This window comes from Anopheles marshallii, chromosome 2, assembly GCF_943734725.1.
Source record: "Anopheles marshallii chromosome 2, idAnoMarsDA_429_01, whole genome shotgun sequence".
Taxonomy (NCBI): domain Eukaryota; kingdom Metazoa; phylum Arthropoda; class Insecta; order Diptera; family Culicidae; genus Anopheles; species Anopheles marshallii.
The window spans coordinates 76874329-76892590 of NC_071326.1; the positions used below are offsets into that span (position 1 = coordinate 76874329).

Here is an 18262-nt window from a genome sequence, read left to right on the forward strand (position 1 = left end):
GCTCCGGAAACAGGATGTGTTCTGAAACAATAAATCACGCTCTCGCACGTTTAACCTTTCTTCTTCGTGCCCGCCGGCCGACGAGTAACAAATAAACAGCGACATAAAACGATCGCCCGTATGGGATGCGATTTTGCGATAAATTAATTTACGGCCGTAATGAAAATAAATTAAAATCCAACAGTATGACGAAGTTCAGAGTCAATCTAATCTTCAACATTTGGTTGGAAGAAAGTTCAACGAAATGTTTGATCAAGTATCACGCAATACACGCACTAGGGAAAGGGTCGGAATATGGCTTTCCACTTTTATTGCTAGACATTTTTATATCTTCTCACGTGCTTATCGTAATTTCGTATGCACAAAGTATCAGCATTGGTAGAGAAACGATTTGACCCCTTTTAAAACCCACACCCTCTGCCGGAACATCTCTCGCGCCTTTAGAGCACATTGTTCAAAGAGACAGTTTTTGAACCCTCACGCACGAGATACATCGCGCGCATGATAAAGCAAACAGGAACTCAACCTTCATCGAACGTTTGTTCTTTGATCGTCCGACCCGGCACGAGAACTCTTTTCATTTTGTTTTCCCTTCCAAAAATTCCGACCTCCCATGATGTGCAGCTCTGTGCTTTTGTGTACCGCGAAAGAGGAAGACGACCGTGTGGGCATAAGGTACTTTCTCAGGTTCGAGAGCGCGCTTGTGGGTATGCATGACGGTGCACATTCCAGTGATCAGTGTACCAATAGTGTACGCTTATTACCTCATCATTCTAGATGAGTTGTGCCTTAGAATGTAACTCTTGTTCTTTATTGAGGGTTTTCACCTCCAAAACGCAAGTTCTTTTGCTCCTTCCCTTTTTTTTGAATAATTGATCTCAAGTGTGATCTTAACTCCTTCTATTGTTGCGTCATTGATCGCAGTCGTGTCATCCGGCATGATTCATCACCAGCACGACACATTTTAATAAAGAATAAGCTGCATTACGCTGTTGAATAAAGCTAAAAGAGTGTGAAATTAAAAAATGTGACATTTAGGTTGTCACACCGTTCGATCGACCGACAGCTGTCAACGGTGACAATATGATGTGTTTTCTTCTACTCAAACTAATAAGTATTCTTTTATTGTGTTTCTTTCGTTTTAGGATGTACCTCTGGTTCGACGAGAAGGGCAAAAAGACGCGGGTGGCGGCCCCACAGTACATCGACTATGTGATGACGTTTACGCAAAAGACGGTCAGCGACGAGTCGATCTTTCCCACCAAATATGCCAATGAGTTCCCTAGTTCGTTCGAGAGCATCGCTAGAAAAATCGTACGATTGTTGTTTCATGTGATTGCGCACCTGTACGCGGCCCATTTCCGCGAGGTTGCCCTGCTAGGGTTGCACGCGCATCTTAACCTCACCTTCGCGCATCTAACCGCGTTCCATAGGTAGGGGAAAATACAACAGCCATCCTTAAAGAGGTTTTTTCCGTTTCATTCTGTTCAACTGTTCTGTTTCTACTTTTAGGCGATATAATCTGATAGAATCCAAAGAAACGGAAGTTTTGCGCGATCTGGAGATTGCGCTCCGCCTGACGGACGATCCGACGGCTCCGGCAGCAGTCACCGACGGCAAGGCGGACAGTAGTGCCTCGATCGCGTCCACGACCTCGGCCTCGACCGGTACGACCAACACGTGCTCGTCCTCGTCCACGTCCTCGACTGCTTCCTGTTCACCGCCGCTACTCCTAACCGCCGCCGCTGCAGCCGCCTCCACCGCCGTGCCGCCGAACAACGGTACGGCGAACAGTTGCAACACCCCCTCCCAGCTACCTTCCTCCAACAGCTGCAGTGCGGACAACAATAATAGCAGTAGTAGTGAAAGCGGGCACGCGAATACCAACACCGTCCTCAACCATGCGCTGATCGATGGGGATGCGACGGCCCAGCCGATCTGCAAGCAGCCGCTCGAATCGGGCAGCGTTGTAAATAGTAATAGTCATAATCATCACCCGCATCACCATCATCACCACCATCACCATCCCGGTGGTGGCGGCAAGGTGGAACCGTGTGCGACCGGTGGTGGAAGCGGCAGCAGCACGGGCAGCGTCGGTGTAACCGGTTGCGGTGTGGGCTACAGTGTCGGTGGTGGTGGCGGAGGTGGTGGCGGTGGAGGACATTCAGGGGGGCCAAGTTCCCAGCAGTCGTCCAACACGCAGACAACGGCATAGTGGATACGTTGGACCGCGAGCGTTGGGGCCGGCGCCGGAACCATGTTCCTGCTGGGCGGGGCGGCGTGTTGTGGAGCCCTCCAGGTGCCCACTCAAATCTGACCAAAATGTGATCTTAAAACAAAACAAAACAACATACAAAAAGGAAACAATGCGAAAGGGAACGAAGGATGGTAGCAAACGTATAGACACACAACACACATACACCAGGGAAGAGGAGAAAAGGCCGCCTAAAAGATGCGACGACGGTGGAGTGTGTGACGCTGTGAACGGTGTGTGGCATGGGGAATTGTTTGTTTGTTCCCAAATCTTTTTGCCTTTCATCCGTTTTTTTTATCAGAACACATGCACCCAACCACATCCAGACAGAGACGCACACACACAAAGAATCGCAACGGTATTGGAGCCACAAAACCACACAGAACAGAACACAGAGGCGTTGCGTCAATCTTACTTGTTTTTTTTTTACGAAACTAGGTACCATTTTTAAGCGTAGAACGTGTGAACGGTTGCTCCCGAGAATGGCTGAAATCAATTTGTGTACGTATGTATTACTGTTCATGCCCAATTTGGCGAAGCGTCCTGTAAACTTTGAGGCCACCTCGGGGAGGCATAGTGGTTTTAACTGCATATGAATTACGAACAACTGCTGCACTTCCACAGTGGAGTTGTCTTTTGAAAAGCTTGTTGGCGTTGTGGTAGTAATGTGTTATTTTTGTTTATCTTTTTACTACTGTTTGATTATCGACGTTAACATAAATTATTTGCTAATTTTCTTTTTTCGTCGTTTACACCTTTCATCTACTCTGTGTTGGGAACGTTTTATTCGTTTTTTTTTGCTGCTGCTTCTGTTATCTAATTCTAATTCGTTCATTTCAGTTTTTTTCTATATTACCTCGAAAGAATTGTGTTGTTTTTTGGTTGTTTTGCTGTTAACGGTTTTTATCCACAGTGATTATTTTGGTTTCCTTTTCCTCTTCCTTTATTTCATTTACAACCAATTACGATTGATCGCTCCAAGTACGGACCGCTTATGAAAGTTACGGGAAAAAGATCTTCTTGTTGCTTTATGGATCTTATTGCTGTGAAAATAAAATAACAAATGAAACGAAACAAGCTTACAGAGAGAGAAATCCTCCCTTATAGAGCCCTTCCTCGTGGTGGTAAAGCGGAAGCAAAGTTCAATTGTTAGGTAAACAATATAAGTGACATACACACACATACACAAGGTGATATACGTTTGTATCTTCTTAGCCGCTGTTGTTTATTCTTCATTCTAGCGTTTTTTTTTATTTCTTTATGTTCTGTTTTATATTTAATTTACCCTTTCTATGTTTAGTTTTTCGCTCCGTTTCGCTTACTTTTGTTTAATTTCTTTCTTTACAATTTTTAATTTACTATTCTAGCCACTCTTTTAACTCCATTTCTTGTTTTGTGTGTTCTCTTTGCGCTCTTGGTTGTTCAATTCAATTGCGTACAGTAGATTTACTAGAGTTCTTTCGCCGTCTTTTTTGTTTTGCTTTTGCTCTATCGACTGCCCTCAACTTACTGCGTATGTGGAGAGAACACTGGTTTTAGCTGTCGAACAGAGTCAGTAGTAATAGTCAGTCGATGAAAAGGAATTAGTTTATTGCAAAAACCCGCTACCAACCAACAAAATGACCTTAAACTACTAATAATTCACACGTGTTAGAGAGAGGAAGAAAGTATAATTGTTAATAGAGACGCATATAATATAAAAAAACACACACATACAAAATAGGATATAGAGACCGACGCGTGTGTGTGTGTGATCATTTAGTTGAGCGGCTGTAACAGCAAACAGGATATAGAAGTGAAAAAAATAGCCCCGTTTAGCATAAACGCGCGCACGCGGCCACATGTTAATAGGTGCGTAAAAATGAAACCGTTTTTTCACCCCCCCCCCCCCCCCTCCCTCTCCTTTCCCCCTCCGTGCGCGTAAAACAGCGATCGACACAAGCAGTTGGAATGTTTTCACATTAAAAGTAGAGATCATGTTGCAGCAAACTATATCAGCATATAGTTTATAGTAGTGTAACACGCGCAGCGTACAGTGATTAATTCCTGTTCCTGTCCTGAGTCTGTATAGAGAGATCAAGAGAAAGATAGTACGAGCTATACTAAAAAAAAAACCCGGCTGCAGTGCAAAAGAAGCTGAACCTAAAATAAAACATAAAACGCTAAACAAACAACACTGTGAAGAAAACACACACAAACAACACAAAAGAAGGGTGAGCAAGGAGGAAGCAAAAATTAACAAGAAAAAAAAAGAAAAAAAAACAATTAGGTCTATAAAATAAATATATATATATATTTAATACAGAGGTTATAGAGAGTCAACTTATAGAAGGCCGGAAAAAATAAAACGAAAAATTATAAACAAGAAGGCGAGCGAAGAAGCAAAAACAGTAAACAGATGAAGAAAGCGAAAGTTGCAAACAACATGTGGTTAGAGAGCGTGATAATAAGCGAGTGATGAACGGTACGGTGTTACAATAAATGTGAAAACAACTGAAGATGGTGGGTATGAGGACACAAGTATAAAAGAAAATAGTGAGAAGCGGGAGTCGACAACGATTCACTACCGCACACGCACGCTCTAGTATGCAAAGAATAATAATACAAGAAGAAAAACAAACACCCCTTTTACCCAGTCGAGAGGACACCAGAGGATTGGGATTGCTTCAGTAGATGAAGTTAAAGTGCGTTGAATGGAAATGGATTGCAAATGGTGAGAGAAAAAAGAAGAGAAAACCCAAAAAAAAACACACAAAACTTTGATGCAAAATACATAATCCTGCAAATTGTTGTTATTTCACGCTGTTGTACGGTGTGGGTGTGAGGATCATCGAAAGAAACAAAGCACACGAATCGGAATCGTTTTCGCGAGCGAGCACAAACAGAGTGAAAAAAAGAAAACCAAAGTGTATTATACTTAGTAGTGTTTGGCATCATTGTCCCTAACAGCGCCTAATAAGAAGAAAGAAGGTAAACAAAAAGCATAATAGAAGAACTACAAGAAGGTATGATTGGTTTTTCTGCTTTTTTTATTTTTGTCGCCTAACTACTAACATGAAACGTTATTAACTATGTTTTTCTGCCCTTTTAATTTTAGTTTCGTTTCCACTCATCCATGGACGCTTCATCATCATCATTATCATCAGCATCATTATCATCATCATCACCACCATTACGATCATGGCAGTAAATTCCATTCCATCCAACCCTGGGCCACCCTGTGCTGTGTGTATAATGTACTTGTTCTCTATGCTCCGAGCTTGAAAGAGCCTAGAAACTTCATCCTCTTCCTGATGGAGCAGATCTTGTGTTTATATCCTCATGTTAATATATTTATTAATTTATGTTTTGCACTTATCTTCCTAGTCGTCATCCCGTTAAACCGACTTAGCAGTTATTTAACAAGAAAACACATAAACATTGTGATAGTGCAAACGAGTGATGATTATATTTGCCCATTCATGCAACAGGCAAGGAATAGAATGAACGCGATAGCAAACAAGAAAGTATAGCTGTATGCTACAAAGAGGAAAACAAATTCAAAATAGCATATTTGTGTTGTTGTTTTTAATATCCCTCAAGCTTTACGTTGATCTTGAAAGGAAAGGAATTAGAAATGAAGAAAAAAAAACATATAACTTGTAGTAAACAGCACAGAAAGAAGCAAAGAAACAGAATTAAACAAAACAACATCAACGGTAAGAGTATAGTGAATAGTGAAAATACATTCAAATGATAACAGTTTATTACTTTAGTAGAGACATGGATGATAATCGTGGCGAATAAGAAATTTAAAGCAAACAGTATCGAATGAATCAAGTTCTTTACGAATCAATTGAAAACAGTGTATAATTTCAAGATAAAAAAAGGAAATCATACGATTGAACAAAACAAACTGCAGCGACTCATCAACTAGCGATAGACTAACATTGAAGACTCATCCAGCTGTGTAGTTCACTCTGTTCCCAATTTCATGTGTTTAGAGAAGTTGTGTTTTCGCGTTGCGCGTTGCTAATATAACAAAGAGAAGGAAAAGAAGAACGAGAAAAAGATTAAATGCAAAACAAATAAAGTAAAATAGAGAGAAAAAGATATAAAAAAGAAGATAGAAATAGGACAGAGAGAGAAGAAGAGGAGAAAAGCAAAGCATACATATATATATATATACACACGTTGCATAACTTTAGGCTGATTGACAAAAGTGGCCTTTAGAAGAAATAATTGTCTATTGCGTCCTCGTCGGTGTTTTTTTTTTGTGTAAAAACAAGTTCATACATTTGGAACTATTACGTATTACTCTGGTAACCATTATTTAAAATAACTATTTCATATAGAAACCTAATGGAAACCGAGAATGAAAGGAACTTTTTTTCTTGTAAGCTTTTTTTGGATCGTTTGTTCCTCTTTATTCACTTTGTTTTTCGTGTTTTTTTTTTGTAATGACATGTAAGGAAAATGAAAATATTTTAGCTTGTAAATAGAAGACTTCATAAAATAAACAAAACATAGAGTTGAAAGTTGAAATAGTTTAAAGAAGAATTGTAACAGTCGATAGCGGGAGAATGTTAAACCTTCCCATACACACATACACCATATCAGTCTAACATTCGCAAACCTTCTCCAATGCCTCGGTTACAACACTGTTTCCAATCTTGTATTTTCATTTAATTAAACGTTTCTTTCGTCGCTTTGCGTTTCAGCAGTCAATTGAATAGCAAAGGAAAAACATATAATATAAATCGCTGTTGTATGAAATCGCAGAAAGGATAAACAAACACTACACCACACAAGAACATAACACTTACACACGCACACACACAAGAGATGAGAAAATGAAGCTACATTAACTAAAAACCTAAGCGTGATGCGTGACACCGTGCACTGAATGGTGAAAAGCGAACAGAATAATAAAGTTTCTTTAATAAAAAACCTTTTGCAGCTTAGTATGTTAAAATGTAAAATGGCAAGCAAGAAGAATAAAGAGAGCAAAACAAAATGGAAATCGCTGCGATTTCGTGCAAAAGTTGATCGCCGATGGGTAAACCGATGAAGCTACTTAAACGATTTTGCAGTGCGCAAAAGAAGGGAAGGAATCATCAAATCACACGAAATAATTTTCGTGTCACATTGTCGCCTCAAATAAATTTACGGAAACAATACCATGGCGTAAGAAAGGAAGATAAAAGGTAGCGAACAAACACGAAGAAGCAAGCGGAGAATATGTGCGCCTAGTTCTAAACATCTTTCTCGGCATGAAAATAATAATAAAATACATAAAGAAATTTAAAATCCCGTGCATTTATGCTCCGGAATGCTCCGAACTGCATCGAACATTTGCGGTGTAGCACGCAACACACTCCAGATTACTCCAGATCCTTAAATTTTCAGGTGATTTTAGTTCTTAAGTATCGATTAGTTATTTGCGGTTGTCCAGCAATTTTCCACGGGGTTTTTTTTTTCTTCAATTTTCCTTTGCTCCTTGTATTAAATTTTTTAAAATGTATATAGCTGTCCTGCTCTTGCATGTTATCATCGCACATGACAGAAGATCATCTCACGACGGATCACATACTGTCAAACACTAAAAAGTGATCGGTAGTGTAAGTGAGATAGATGAAATGGAAAATATCCTCCATCTCGCTCAAACTTTCCATTGGTGGACTCGAAATCCCATACAAACGGGCCGTTTTGTGATTTTTTGTTACCAGGAGAGAATTTTTTTTTGCGAAGGTGTAATGTTAGTTCCCTTACAGCGTGCACATAGCTGTTCCCCTCTTGCATGTGAACGTGATAACACATCTACTCATACCGGATCGCATGCTGAGAAACTCATGAGAACGATCGCTAGTGTAAGTGAGATTGTGCATGTGGAGCTACAGGGTGTACGGGATAAAATTGTCAGTTTCGTAGGGAAAATTAAAATTCTATTAAATTAGTATCTGTTCAATTTTAGAAATTGACAGCCAAAAAATTACAAACAGAGCAACTCTTCATTAAGAATTCATATGAATGAATTTTCTAGAAACACTACTTTCGTCCGATATATGAATTTGAGCTGTTTGTCTATTGAATCCTATTTTGTCCATCGCGTGGCTTACCGTGAATACAACTGCTGACTTGCGGTACATTGGATCGGTGTTGTTTGCGCGGGTGTCGTGTGTTACCGTTGAATATTGTAATTTGACATCGGCAGGAACCCGTGGGAACGATGTTTTAACAATACTGCATATCTCGCTCGGTAACTATATTTATGTACACATCGATCACTGTGCTGTACAGGGTAAATTATGTGACACTCAAAGCAAAAGAAATAATCTTATTTAACAAAGGGATAAATTAAACGCAATTTGATAAAATCGACAAGTTAAAATTATTTTAAATCATGCGATAAGATCTATCTGTTCTACTAGTTTTGTAATCAATATCAAGGGCCAAAATTGTTAACCGTTTGGGAAGGTTCATAGCAGCAAAAAAATTGCCTTGGATCCGGTTATACCATGCTCATCGCGATGGGAGGGATACGGAAGAATGGATGAAAATGATATTGATTCCAAATTATCACTTTACGCGCTCATTATCACAACGCGGTCCACCTGCAACGAATGAGGGCCTTTTGGCAGCAATTCAGATGTGCTTCACCTTTCTCAACATGGAGAAGCAAAAGGGTGACACGTTCTGAAATCACGCCATTCAAGTAGAAGTAAATTAAAGGTTTTTTTTGTCTGTATTTATTTCTTAATCTCATCTTTATGCCTTTGGCTTCTACTTCTATTTCTCCTTTGAATTTCATCCAATTCTGAAACATAAAGTTAAACACAAATTATTACAAACGATCATAACGAGATACAGTCAACCTAAGGATACTTACAATAGGGCTGCACCAAGCAATGACGCTCCGGTAGATACGCTTGACTGCAGTGAGGAACCGATAGAACCGAGCGCACCAAGGGGAGAATATCGCGAACTGTTCGGTCCCGAAAAACCGCCTAAGAATCCATCTAAAACGAAACCGAAAGGAATGTTTTACCGAACACTTAACACCCTCCACAATTTATAAACGAATAGCTGGTATGATGGATGCGGCCGTGGCACAGAGCACATCAATAATGGTCGTTTCTGCCATAACTCTTCAACCACAGTAACAGTTTCTGTTGTGCATACATTAAATGTTATTGATGCGCGAAATTTGGTGTCACGCAGCTGCGTGCCTCACAGAAACCGGTTCTATTTTTTGTGCGATATGTTTAATCGGTGCGACAATCTTACTGTCTGCAGCCATACCTCTTTCACCCACTGGACGGACACTGGAATAATAGGGACCAGCGGGTTGAGACGAGTAACCGGGTGGTGGTGCCGGATATTGTGCGGGCTGTACATATTCCGGTTGCTGTTGGTACACTGTCTGATAGTAGGGCTGATACTGCGTTTGTTGCGGTGCTGCTGGTTGATACTGGATCTGGGGTTGTTGAGCCACCGGCTGTTGATACCGGATCTGAGGTTGCTGCTGTTGTTCCTGAGGTTGTACCGGCGGGGGGCTGTTGGTATTCACGTCTGAAAGTTTAAGCACACCTCGCATCAAACTCTTTGTGGACAAAGCAAATTCCGCTCACTGCAACACTCTTCACACACTCACCTTTGTTCTCGTCTACAACGACGAAGTTAAGATTCCCATCTGGGGAATATGCGGCTGGCATGATTTCTATTCCGGGGCCCGATTTCAGCACCGGAACAGCGGCGACCATCCGTACCACGCTTAAAACCAAACAAATAACACCGAACATGCATTTCAACAACTTTGAATTCGTCATCTTTTGCGTAGAGAGAGAAACACAGTGGCGAACTGTCCTGCCCGCGCGCGACCTTACTGCAGTAAACGAATGGATCAACTGATCGCGGATGATCTTCGCTTCTGGTAGATGACCATCAATCGGGGTGAACCGTGGGTAAATCACTCGTTTTGTAAAAACCGGTTTCATAATGCTGCGTACTTTTACACCTGCTTTCAACACTTCCACAGCATGATGGCAATGTTTGTTTAATTGCTTTGTTTTAAGTTAGCAAAACATATGTTACTTAAAAGCAGTTCTTAAAAACTTTTTCGTGAACTCTCTGTAAACACGTGATTTTTTCTAAAACATTGGTTCACATTAAAATTGAGTACACAACTCAAATTTTATTAAGGTTATCATCTTGCTATTTGAAAAACAACAACTGACCATCGATTCAAATATTTTGCGCCTAGTGAGAAGTGAGCTAGTTCTTCTCACAATACTGAGATGAATGTTATACTCTCTCACTTGAACATCAGGCAAATTTTTACATTATATTGCTGTTTTTTTTTTTTATTTTAAGACGTCCATTTTCAACATCTCATTTTACTTGATGAAATATCCTACTGCGTACACGTTTAATGCAACAATAAGCCACGTTTCTGGTACACACAGAAAAATTGTACAGAGGTGACGCTTCTCACCAGCGTGAATCCAGCCATTTTGACGTTTCCGCTCGTTTGACATGTTTTGACGTCGCACAAGCTGACAGGCAAAAAAAAACTGGCAAAGTTTTGTTACGACGAAAGAAGGAAAACATTCTATCCTCCAAAACGAAAGGAAACTGAGTGGAACCGTACAGTGAACAGAACGGACAGCTGGAGAATATATTATTTTATGTAAATTCGAGATTGTATCGTGGTGTAATTTAGAATATCGCAGAAAACAAGATGCACTATTGAAACAACCTTTCGACGGCGTGTGTGGAGGGAGAGTGTATCGCAGCTATCATCGCTAATCTAGGACGAGTGAGTTGAGTGTTTTGTTTTTATTTGGAGCAACAAAGCGTAGCTGCCGCAAATCGGTATCACGAATGTGACTCACCACGTTCCACTTGGCACACTGGTACCGCTTTAGAAAGGATTCGTTTGGAGCAAACATTTGAAGGCTGCGCATCAACAGCATCGGCAATGATCACACTTGCCCGCAAGAAGAAAGAATCGGGCAATGGAGGCAGTGGCGGAAATGGTGGTTCCACAACCGGAAGCAATGGTCCACTGTCCGATGCACCGAAACGGATATCAATCCGCGAGTTTCTGCTTGTGAAGGAGGTACAGGAGCTGGAACAGAACTTACCTTCCACCTGCAAGGTGACGTTCCACGATCCGAACGTGCTGAGCGAGTTCACGCTAGTCATCAGTCCAAACGAAGGGTTCTGGTGCGGAGGTCGCTTCAAATTTAGCATTCTCGTGCCGGAAGAGTACAACATGGCGGTAAGTGTTCATGGTGTGGTGCGCCAAGGAGCAAAACAAAGGGGGTTGAAGTAATGAAAGCGAATCTCTTCGTCATGCAGCCTCCGAAAGTGAAATGTCTTACCAAGCTATGGCACCCGAACATATCCGTCGATGGTGATATCTGTCTTTCCTTGCTTCGACTGAACTCGATCGATGGTCTAGGATGGGCACCGACACGCCGCCTCAAGGACGTCATCTGGGGCCTCAACTCACTCTTCACCGTAAGTCACTTAACACTTCCCTCCGGGAATTTCCGTTTTACTGGCCCATTCTCATGCCTGTTCCGAATGTTTTAGGACCTGCTAAACTTTGACGATCCGCTCAACATTGAAGCGGCGGAACAGTATTCCAAAGACAAGGAGCGCTTCCAGGCGAAGGTGCGCGAATACGTATCCGCTTACGCGAGAAGATAATAATTCAGGACGTCCACATCCTTCCCATCCCCACCCCCGAGAGACTGTGACCCTCCCGTTCCTGCCTCCGGACTGGCCCTCGGGACAGAGAGAGACAGAGAGCAAGTAGAAGAAGAAACGGTGGACATAAAAGAGAGACAAGAAAATAATTGGAATATTAAAATACGGGGAGAAAATGCAATTTCTGAAATAGTAGAACGACACCCCAGGGGGAAATAGATATGCACAGCACATCAATATACATTTAACCATAAGAACATATTATTGGTCACTTATCAAAGAACTAAACGTAGAAGCTTCAAACCTAATCCGTTTGCCAATAGCTAAAATATGGAAATATCTAAACGAAACTTGCCGACAACACCCTCCAATTGCTCAACATAAGCCAGCACATCTCTTACGTATATAGACATATTAGCAAAGCTCCGTTGTGGATAAGCAGAACAGATTTGTATTATCATTTATCCGTTCAAATACCCCACCATTTAACGAAGAAGATTAAATGCATGCGACTTGGGAAAAGACTTTCCCGTCCGTTATACGCTTTCTCCCTTTTTGATGTCTCTCCTTCTCTTTGTCTTGGCTCTTTCTCTCCCTGTCCCAACAAACATGGGGCACCAATTCAGAATTGTAATTATAATAAAATACCGGTAATACTGATAATCGAATTTCGCATGTAAGTTTAGCAATGTCTAGTAAATAAAAAAAAAAGTTTAAAAACGCTGTGACTCTGAGAAAAAGAAACAAACATGAGTCTTTTTTTGTGGGAGTAAGAAAAGAAACCATTACAGCATGATAAAAGAAACACAAGCGAACGTTTAGATGCCTTTTTTTTGTTTGGGTTTGTTACTCAACGTGCACTCAACAAACTCGCAAATGTCAGAATTCTGTTATATTTTCAATATGTTTCATATCAGTTTTGTTTTTTTAAATGATTTTTTTTACACTTTGCGCTGTTCACTCTCCCTATGTAGTGGGTTTTTTTTTCTTTTGTGTGATATTTTGCTGCCTATCATGTGTCTGTATCGGGTAGTAGTTTGATTATAAGTTAACTGTTGCATTCTATCGCTTCGCTTCTTTTCCCTTGATTTTAAGTTATGACGTTCTTTTTTTATTATTGTTTGCTAGTGTCTGTGTTTTCATGATAATTTTACTCTTGATATTATTGATGTTGCAGATGCTGCGGCAGCGGGAAACGAACGGGTGTTGAAACATGTACAACATGCTTCCTTTGGTGCTAAAACCCACGTTTAATCACCCAATCAAACATTTCCATGGAACAGCTGTGATAAAATCTCCTTACGATTGGGTGTGAATGTTTGGGCGATTGGGAGATCCCGGTTGGAAACTACATTTAAATATATATATTTATAGCGATATCTTCATAAACACTAACGTTGTTTCTCCCTATAGCACGCGCTTTCTTCGCAAAGCTCTGCCAGGTCTGCTTAACAATTTCACCCATTACAATGTTTTGCTTGACTGCTCCTTCCTTTTTAAAACAGAATAGCTCTTTAAAAACCAAAGAAAAATAGATACGAATTCAAATCCATTCAAAAACCCATATTTTCCAAGTTGCATGTTCACCTGTTAGTGCATACACCGACCAACAGATGGCGCATTGAAATCCTTTTGTTAAGGAGAGACGACTGCAGAGAAAATCTTTGTCGATTAAAAGTGCCGAAAAGGTGTTACACGCTCTAAAATCATCTGAACACCACAATTGCCACCAGAGTATCCATTCCGTATTAATTAGTTACAATAAATTAAGAACCTAGGCTCTTGGTAATAGCCTGCCAGAGAGGTTTTACTACCAAAGGAGGATGTAAAACGGAAATGTTTGTAAGTGATATTCTTCAACTATCCTCAAAAATCTGTATCTTTCATCTTTTATACGGGGTTTCTCAAATGGTCTCAAGCATTCTTCAAGCATTCTCATTGTTCCATTGCTGATTGAAATGACTGTTTGTAAAATAACCGCAAATTTCACACCCCAAATTCCTGTCGAAAGAGCTAAAGTTCATGAAACAAGCACCGACACCAAGGTTAACCTGGGCTGAAAAAACATCCTTTTCTATATTTTCAATTCAGTTTCAATGTGGCCGCGTACTGCGCGTAGGTAAAAGCAGACGACCCTTTCCCCAACGACGCGGCACCGACTGTTATTGTTTAGCCTTACAAAATAAGCGAAATCCTAATCCGAATAGCCTACAAACGAAATATTACACAACAATATTATTAAATGAACATATTATACAGTATACCGGCGCGCGTAGGTTTTGTTGCTTGCGATGTTTTTTTTCTCCCTGTCTCGCGCTCTCTATCGACTACACCGGCAGGATAAAACTCGGCTTCCTTAGCATGGTGGTTAGCGTGCCCGTTTCTTACGCAAGAATATTAATTCGTTTCAGATTTTGAGAAATAAAAATTATTTTACACCAGCAGAAACATAGCTGGTGCGTAACAGTGATTCGAGCGTATGGGTGTATCATTCGTGTGTGTATGTGACGTTATAAAACCGTTAATTCACTTCAGCACATGGTTTGAACCACAACAAATACTATGAAGTAAAGATTATTCTACTAAAGCGAACCAACAGTGGCGCTATAAATAAGAACAATATTTTTTACGAAAATTCAAACAACTCGGTAGCATCACTTCAATTCAAATAAAAGTTAAAACAGCCTTATCACGCTGCTTGTTAATAAAGTTTAACTGAACAAAAATCTTCGTGTAACTATTTCATGTTGTTTCATTTGTAGCTTGTTGATTTTAACTCTGCCCAGTTGCGATTAAGCGCTAAGGTTTATGTGCCTTTTCCTGTTTTCTACTATTTTTGTTATCTTATTTTTTATTCCAGTGGATATTAATGGTTTGCAATCATTAAAATACGATCATTCGAGTAAACCTCATACAAATTAGCATAAATTTCGTTTCGCAATGTGATGTGATCTTCTTCTTTCTAAAAAAGTTTGATCGTGTTGTAGCAATTATCGAAAAAAAAAAGTTTCCTTTTACCTTTTCAACGATTTCTTTTTCATCTGTCTATTTCATCATTCATCATTTACTATTTCATCTATCTTGTATCGTTTACATTTCGCTAAATTTCTGTAGAACAGTAAAGGGGGGCCGAGAAATAAAAAAAAATAGTATGTAGTATTTGAAAAGAATTTCCTTCGCATTTAATTCGCTTTCCATTTGTTTAAACAGAAGATGTTGTTGAAGTAGAAAGAACTGAGCTTCCTTAAACATCCTTTTTCGTTTTGTTTGCGAAACACACACCCTTGTGTCTAATACCAGTCCACATGCTGCAGCATGAATCTACTATCTGAGCAAATTCTAAACTCCTTCCGCTTCCTGCTAACGTCTTTTTCTCATTTACAAAGTGCCCGCAACAAAAAAAAACACCCGCAATGAAACTGCTGCTCAACGCGCCCACACGCAACACACACGCACGCGCACGCTAATATTATATATCGGTAATGATCTACATATTATTAATTATAATTATTATGTGTATCACTAATCCTACGGTAGCTATGAGAAAATAATTGTTTGTTAGCCATCCATTTAGGTTGCATTCCGGTTTCTGCCAGCTTCTGCTACATTTCTTCTTCCTTCTTCCATTCCGGTTCGTCCTCACATTTCTTGCTCTCTCTCTCACACACACGCTGGATATCGGCTAATTATTTCTCAGTGAATTAATGGTTGTATGGTATAGCTTGAGCGACCCCATTCACAGTCTTTGATTTTAGTACATCGTTCTCGTAGGACATAATGGTTTCCGTACCATTCTCGTACACCCTGCAAAACATGCAAAAAGAGGGGAAAAAGGTTTGCAAACGATTAAAAAAGGATCAATCACGAAAAAAGGACAGTACTGGAATATTGCTTACTTTTTCGTCATCAGCTTCTTGCCATTGACGAAGGTGGTCGAGGTGGAGGTACGCTTGACGGGGCCACCGCCACCGTAGCTGTACTCGGACACGGAACTCATGCCGCCCCGCGGTGCCATGTGCCCGTTGTTGAAGAAATCATCCATCAGACCGAAGCTCATCAACGGTGTCATGAACGGTGACGAGATGACGTTTTGCGGGTGCGAGTGTCGTTGATGGTGGTGATGGTGTCCGTTGGTGGCGCCATTCGCCCGGCGCGCATGCTGATGCGCAGGTTGACTAACTGGTAAGCGAAACAGAAAGAATTAATACCAAAAAGATAAAAAATGACTAGTCCAACAAATTGATAATACATACTTCTAAACAACTCATCGAATGGTGAGCCACCGAAGAACTCTCGGAACACATCCTCCGGGTCGCGGAATGTGAACGGGAATCCGAAGAACTCGAAGTCATCCATGCCACTGCTGCCATTGTGTCGTCGATGTCGCGTATTCTGATGATACCGGTCGGATCCATTGTTTATCAGACCATCCTTGCCGTACTGATCGTAGATGCGTCGTTTCTTTTCTGTAGAGTGGAATAGGGAAGATAACATTTTAAAAGCACTTTAAAACAACAGCCATTACGTTCCATCCAAGACGCTTGATTAGGAGAGCATGCCCAAATTATTCGAGAGTTAATTTGTTACAACCATAACACATGGATGGGCTATATCAACCGCAGATCAACGTTAACAAATTTTTGAACAACCAGCCCTCAGCGATGAAGGCATTCTCTTGCAATTCTTTTGCAATTTAATCGAAGTAAAATAGTTAGTACGACAGTCACTACCACACAAGATTAGTCAACTTTGGGTCTCTTAAACGCAGAAACAAACCAAACAAATATACTGCCACATGAAAGCACATAAAATCACCCTTGCAATGTCATAAAAATAAGGGTTCAGAGTATGAAAAAAAACAGGACCATTTTGCAATCGCCACATGACTGCGCACACTTTCGAGTATACACACGCAGAAAAAGCAGCCGACATTTTCGTGTTCTTTTCGCATTTTAGTAGTTAGATCGGATTGGGAATGAAGTACCGGTAGGTAATGGTATTTGTTTTGCATGCGGAAGCAAAAAACGCATATAATATGTACAACTACAACTCTACCAAAGAAGCGGAAAAACGGCGTCGTCTCAAAAAATCCTTTAAACGAAAACGTACGACTGCTGCTACTGTTCTCCCGGCCACCGGTCGACCCGTACCGGCTTCCGCCGGACCCGTAGCGATGGTGATGATAATGGTCATAGCCTCCGTTGCGACTGTAGTCGCGGTTGGTAAAGGCGCTGTAGCTGCCGGCAGTACCACCGGTGCCGCTGCCGGTCGCACTCTTCCGCGTGCTCCGGTTGTCGTAGATATGGCGTTTGTATGCTAATGTGACAAAAAAAAATCATAACCTCATGAAAACCAGGTTCACCGCCAACCGCTCAAACCACACACTTAAATATCGATTCTTCCATTTCTTCAAGCACTCTCCTCCAGCAATCCTCCCCCATCTTCGTACCATTCTGCGTACCGTTAAAATTAATTCAAAAAGAAAAGCTTTGCAACGATTTCAAACTTACCATCGGACAGTACTTCGTAGGCTTCCGAAATTTCCTTAAACCGTCGGTTGGATTCTTCTGGATTGTCCGGATTTTTGTCTGGATGCCATCGAAGGGCCAATTTTTTGTATCTAAAATATTAACCACGGGTTCGGTCAATGTTTACAACGGATTTCTTATTAATTATGATATGACACACTTACGCCTTTTTTATTTCAGCCTCTGATGCTGTTCTGGATACTTCCAGTACTTTGTAATAGTCCACCATTTTGTTTGTTACGGGTCACAAATAGTTCCTATCGGTCCGCTACGCACACGCACGTTACCCTGTTGCAACAGCTACTAGATTTGGTCGTTCCGCTCAATGATTGCCAGCACTCAACTAGCTCCTACTTCACACTTGGACTTAACGATGATGATGCATCTCTACCAGTGTCGCTGCGTCAAAGGACTACGGTCGTCGTACAGTGGCTAGCTCGAGCCCGTGTTGAATTCAAGGCAGGTTGTATCGACTGATGAAGCTCAACGATTGGATTTGGACAGCTGAACCGAATTATCCGCTCGAATCTGGCGAAAAAACAGGAAAAAATGGGTTACTAGATTTTGCTAGCTACAATAAGTGTGTCAGATGACACATCAAGCAGGTGTTGTACATCTTTGACACATCTGAGTTTGACACATGTTTGATATTGCGCAATTAAGACAAGGTAAATTTGGATTTTTTTTCATTTTTTTCACCTACTGATTTGTAAACAATGCATATGTTCGAATATCAATATCAATTATACACCTATGATGAAGATTACTCTGTTTTAATCTGCAG

The 18262-nt window shown here is 40.8% G+C and overlaps 4 protein-coding genes across 4 annotated transcripts in view; 2 read left to right on the top strand and 2 right to left on the bottom strand.

Moving 5' to 3' along the window:
• The window catches only part of LOC128710439 (MOB kinase activator-like 2), an 88251-nt gene extending 85915 nt beyond the window's left edge, over positions 1–2336 (top strand). The window contains exons 4-5 of the mRNA XM_053805491.1: positions 1146–1433; positions 1513–2336. Coding sequence (XP_053661466.1) covers positions 1146–1433; positions 1513–2215 — 991 coding nt within the window. The 3' untranslated portion in view covers positions 2216–2336. The remainder of the gene's footprint in view (positions 1–1145; positions 1434–1512) is intronic.
• Positions 2337–9040: 6704 nt separating this feature from the next.
• Positions 9041–10062, bottom strand: LOC128718612 (uncharacterized). Its single transcript, XM_053812234.1, has 4 exons — positions 9888–10062; positions 9536–9823; positions 9123–9252; positions 9041–9050 (listed from the first exon to the last, which is right to left on the bottom strand). The coding sequence occupies exons 1-4, from the start codon at positions 10060–10062 to the stop codon at positions 9041–9043; spliced, it is 603 nt and encodes a 200-aa protein (XP_053668209.1).
• Positions 10063–11213: 1151 nt separating this feature from the next.
• On the top strand, positions 11214–11950 carry LOC128719356 (NEDD8-conjugating enzyme UBE2F-like). The gene is made up of 3 exons (XM_053812980.1): positions 11214–11516; positions 11597–11758; positions 11834–11950. The coding sequence occupies exons 1-3, from the start codon at positions 11214–11216 to the stop codon at positions 11948–11950; spliced, it is 582 nt and encodes a 193-aa protein (XP_053668955.1).
• Positions 11951–15651: 3701 nt separating this feature from the next.
• Positions 15652–17707, bottom strand: LOC128715618 (dnaJ homolog subfamily B member 6). The gene is made up of 6 exons (XM_053810531.1): positions 17643–17707; positions 17461–17570; positions 17006–17266; positions 16204–16416; positions 15847–16129; positions 15652–15754 (listed from the first exon to the last, which is right to left on the bottom strand). Exons 1-6 carry the CDS (start codon positions 17705–17707, stop codon positions 15652–15654), a joined length of 1035 nt encoding a protein of 344 aa, XP_053666506.1.
• Positions 17708–18262: the final 555 nt, after the last annotated feature.

Coding starts and splice junctions, on each gene's coding strand:
- LOC128718612 (XM_053812234.1), bottom strand. CDS start 10,062: ATGACGAATTCAAAGTTGTTGAAATGCATGTTCGGTGTTATTTGTTTG. Junction 9,824..9,887: donor CGTTGTAGACGAGAACAAAG/GTGAGTGTGTGA, acceptor GTTTGATGCGAG/GTGTGCTTAAACTTTCAGAC. Junction 9,253..9,535: donor CCGTCCAGTGGGTGAAAGAG/GTATGGCTGCAG, acceptor GTTTCGTTTTAG/ATGGATTCTTAGGCGGTTTT.
- LOC128719356 (XM_053812980.1), top strand. CDS start 11,214: ATGATCACACTTGCCCGCAAGAAGAAAGAATCGGGCAATGGAGGCAGT. Junction 11,517..11,596: donor CGGAAGAGTACAACATGGCG/GTAAGTGTTCAT, acceptor TTCGTCATGCAG/CCTCCGAAAGTGAAATGTCT. Junction 11,759..11,833: donor GCCTCAACTCACTCTTCACC/GTAAGTCACTTA, acceptor CGAATGTTTTAG/GACCTGCTAAACTTTGACGA.
- LOC128715618 (XM_053810531.1), bottom strand. CDS start 17,707: ATGGTGGACTATTACAAAGTACTGGAAGTATCCAGAACAGCATCAGAG. Junction 16,417..17,005: donor GCCGTTTTTCCGCTTCTTTG/GTAGAGTTGTAG, acceptor TCCACTCTACAG/AAAAGAAACGACGCATCTAC. Junction 16,130..16,203: donor ATTCGATGAGTTGTTTAGAA/GTATGTATTATC, acceptor TTCGCTTACCAG/TTAGTCAACCTGCGCATCAG.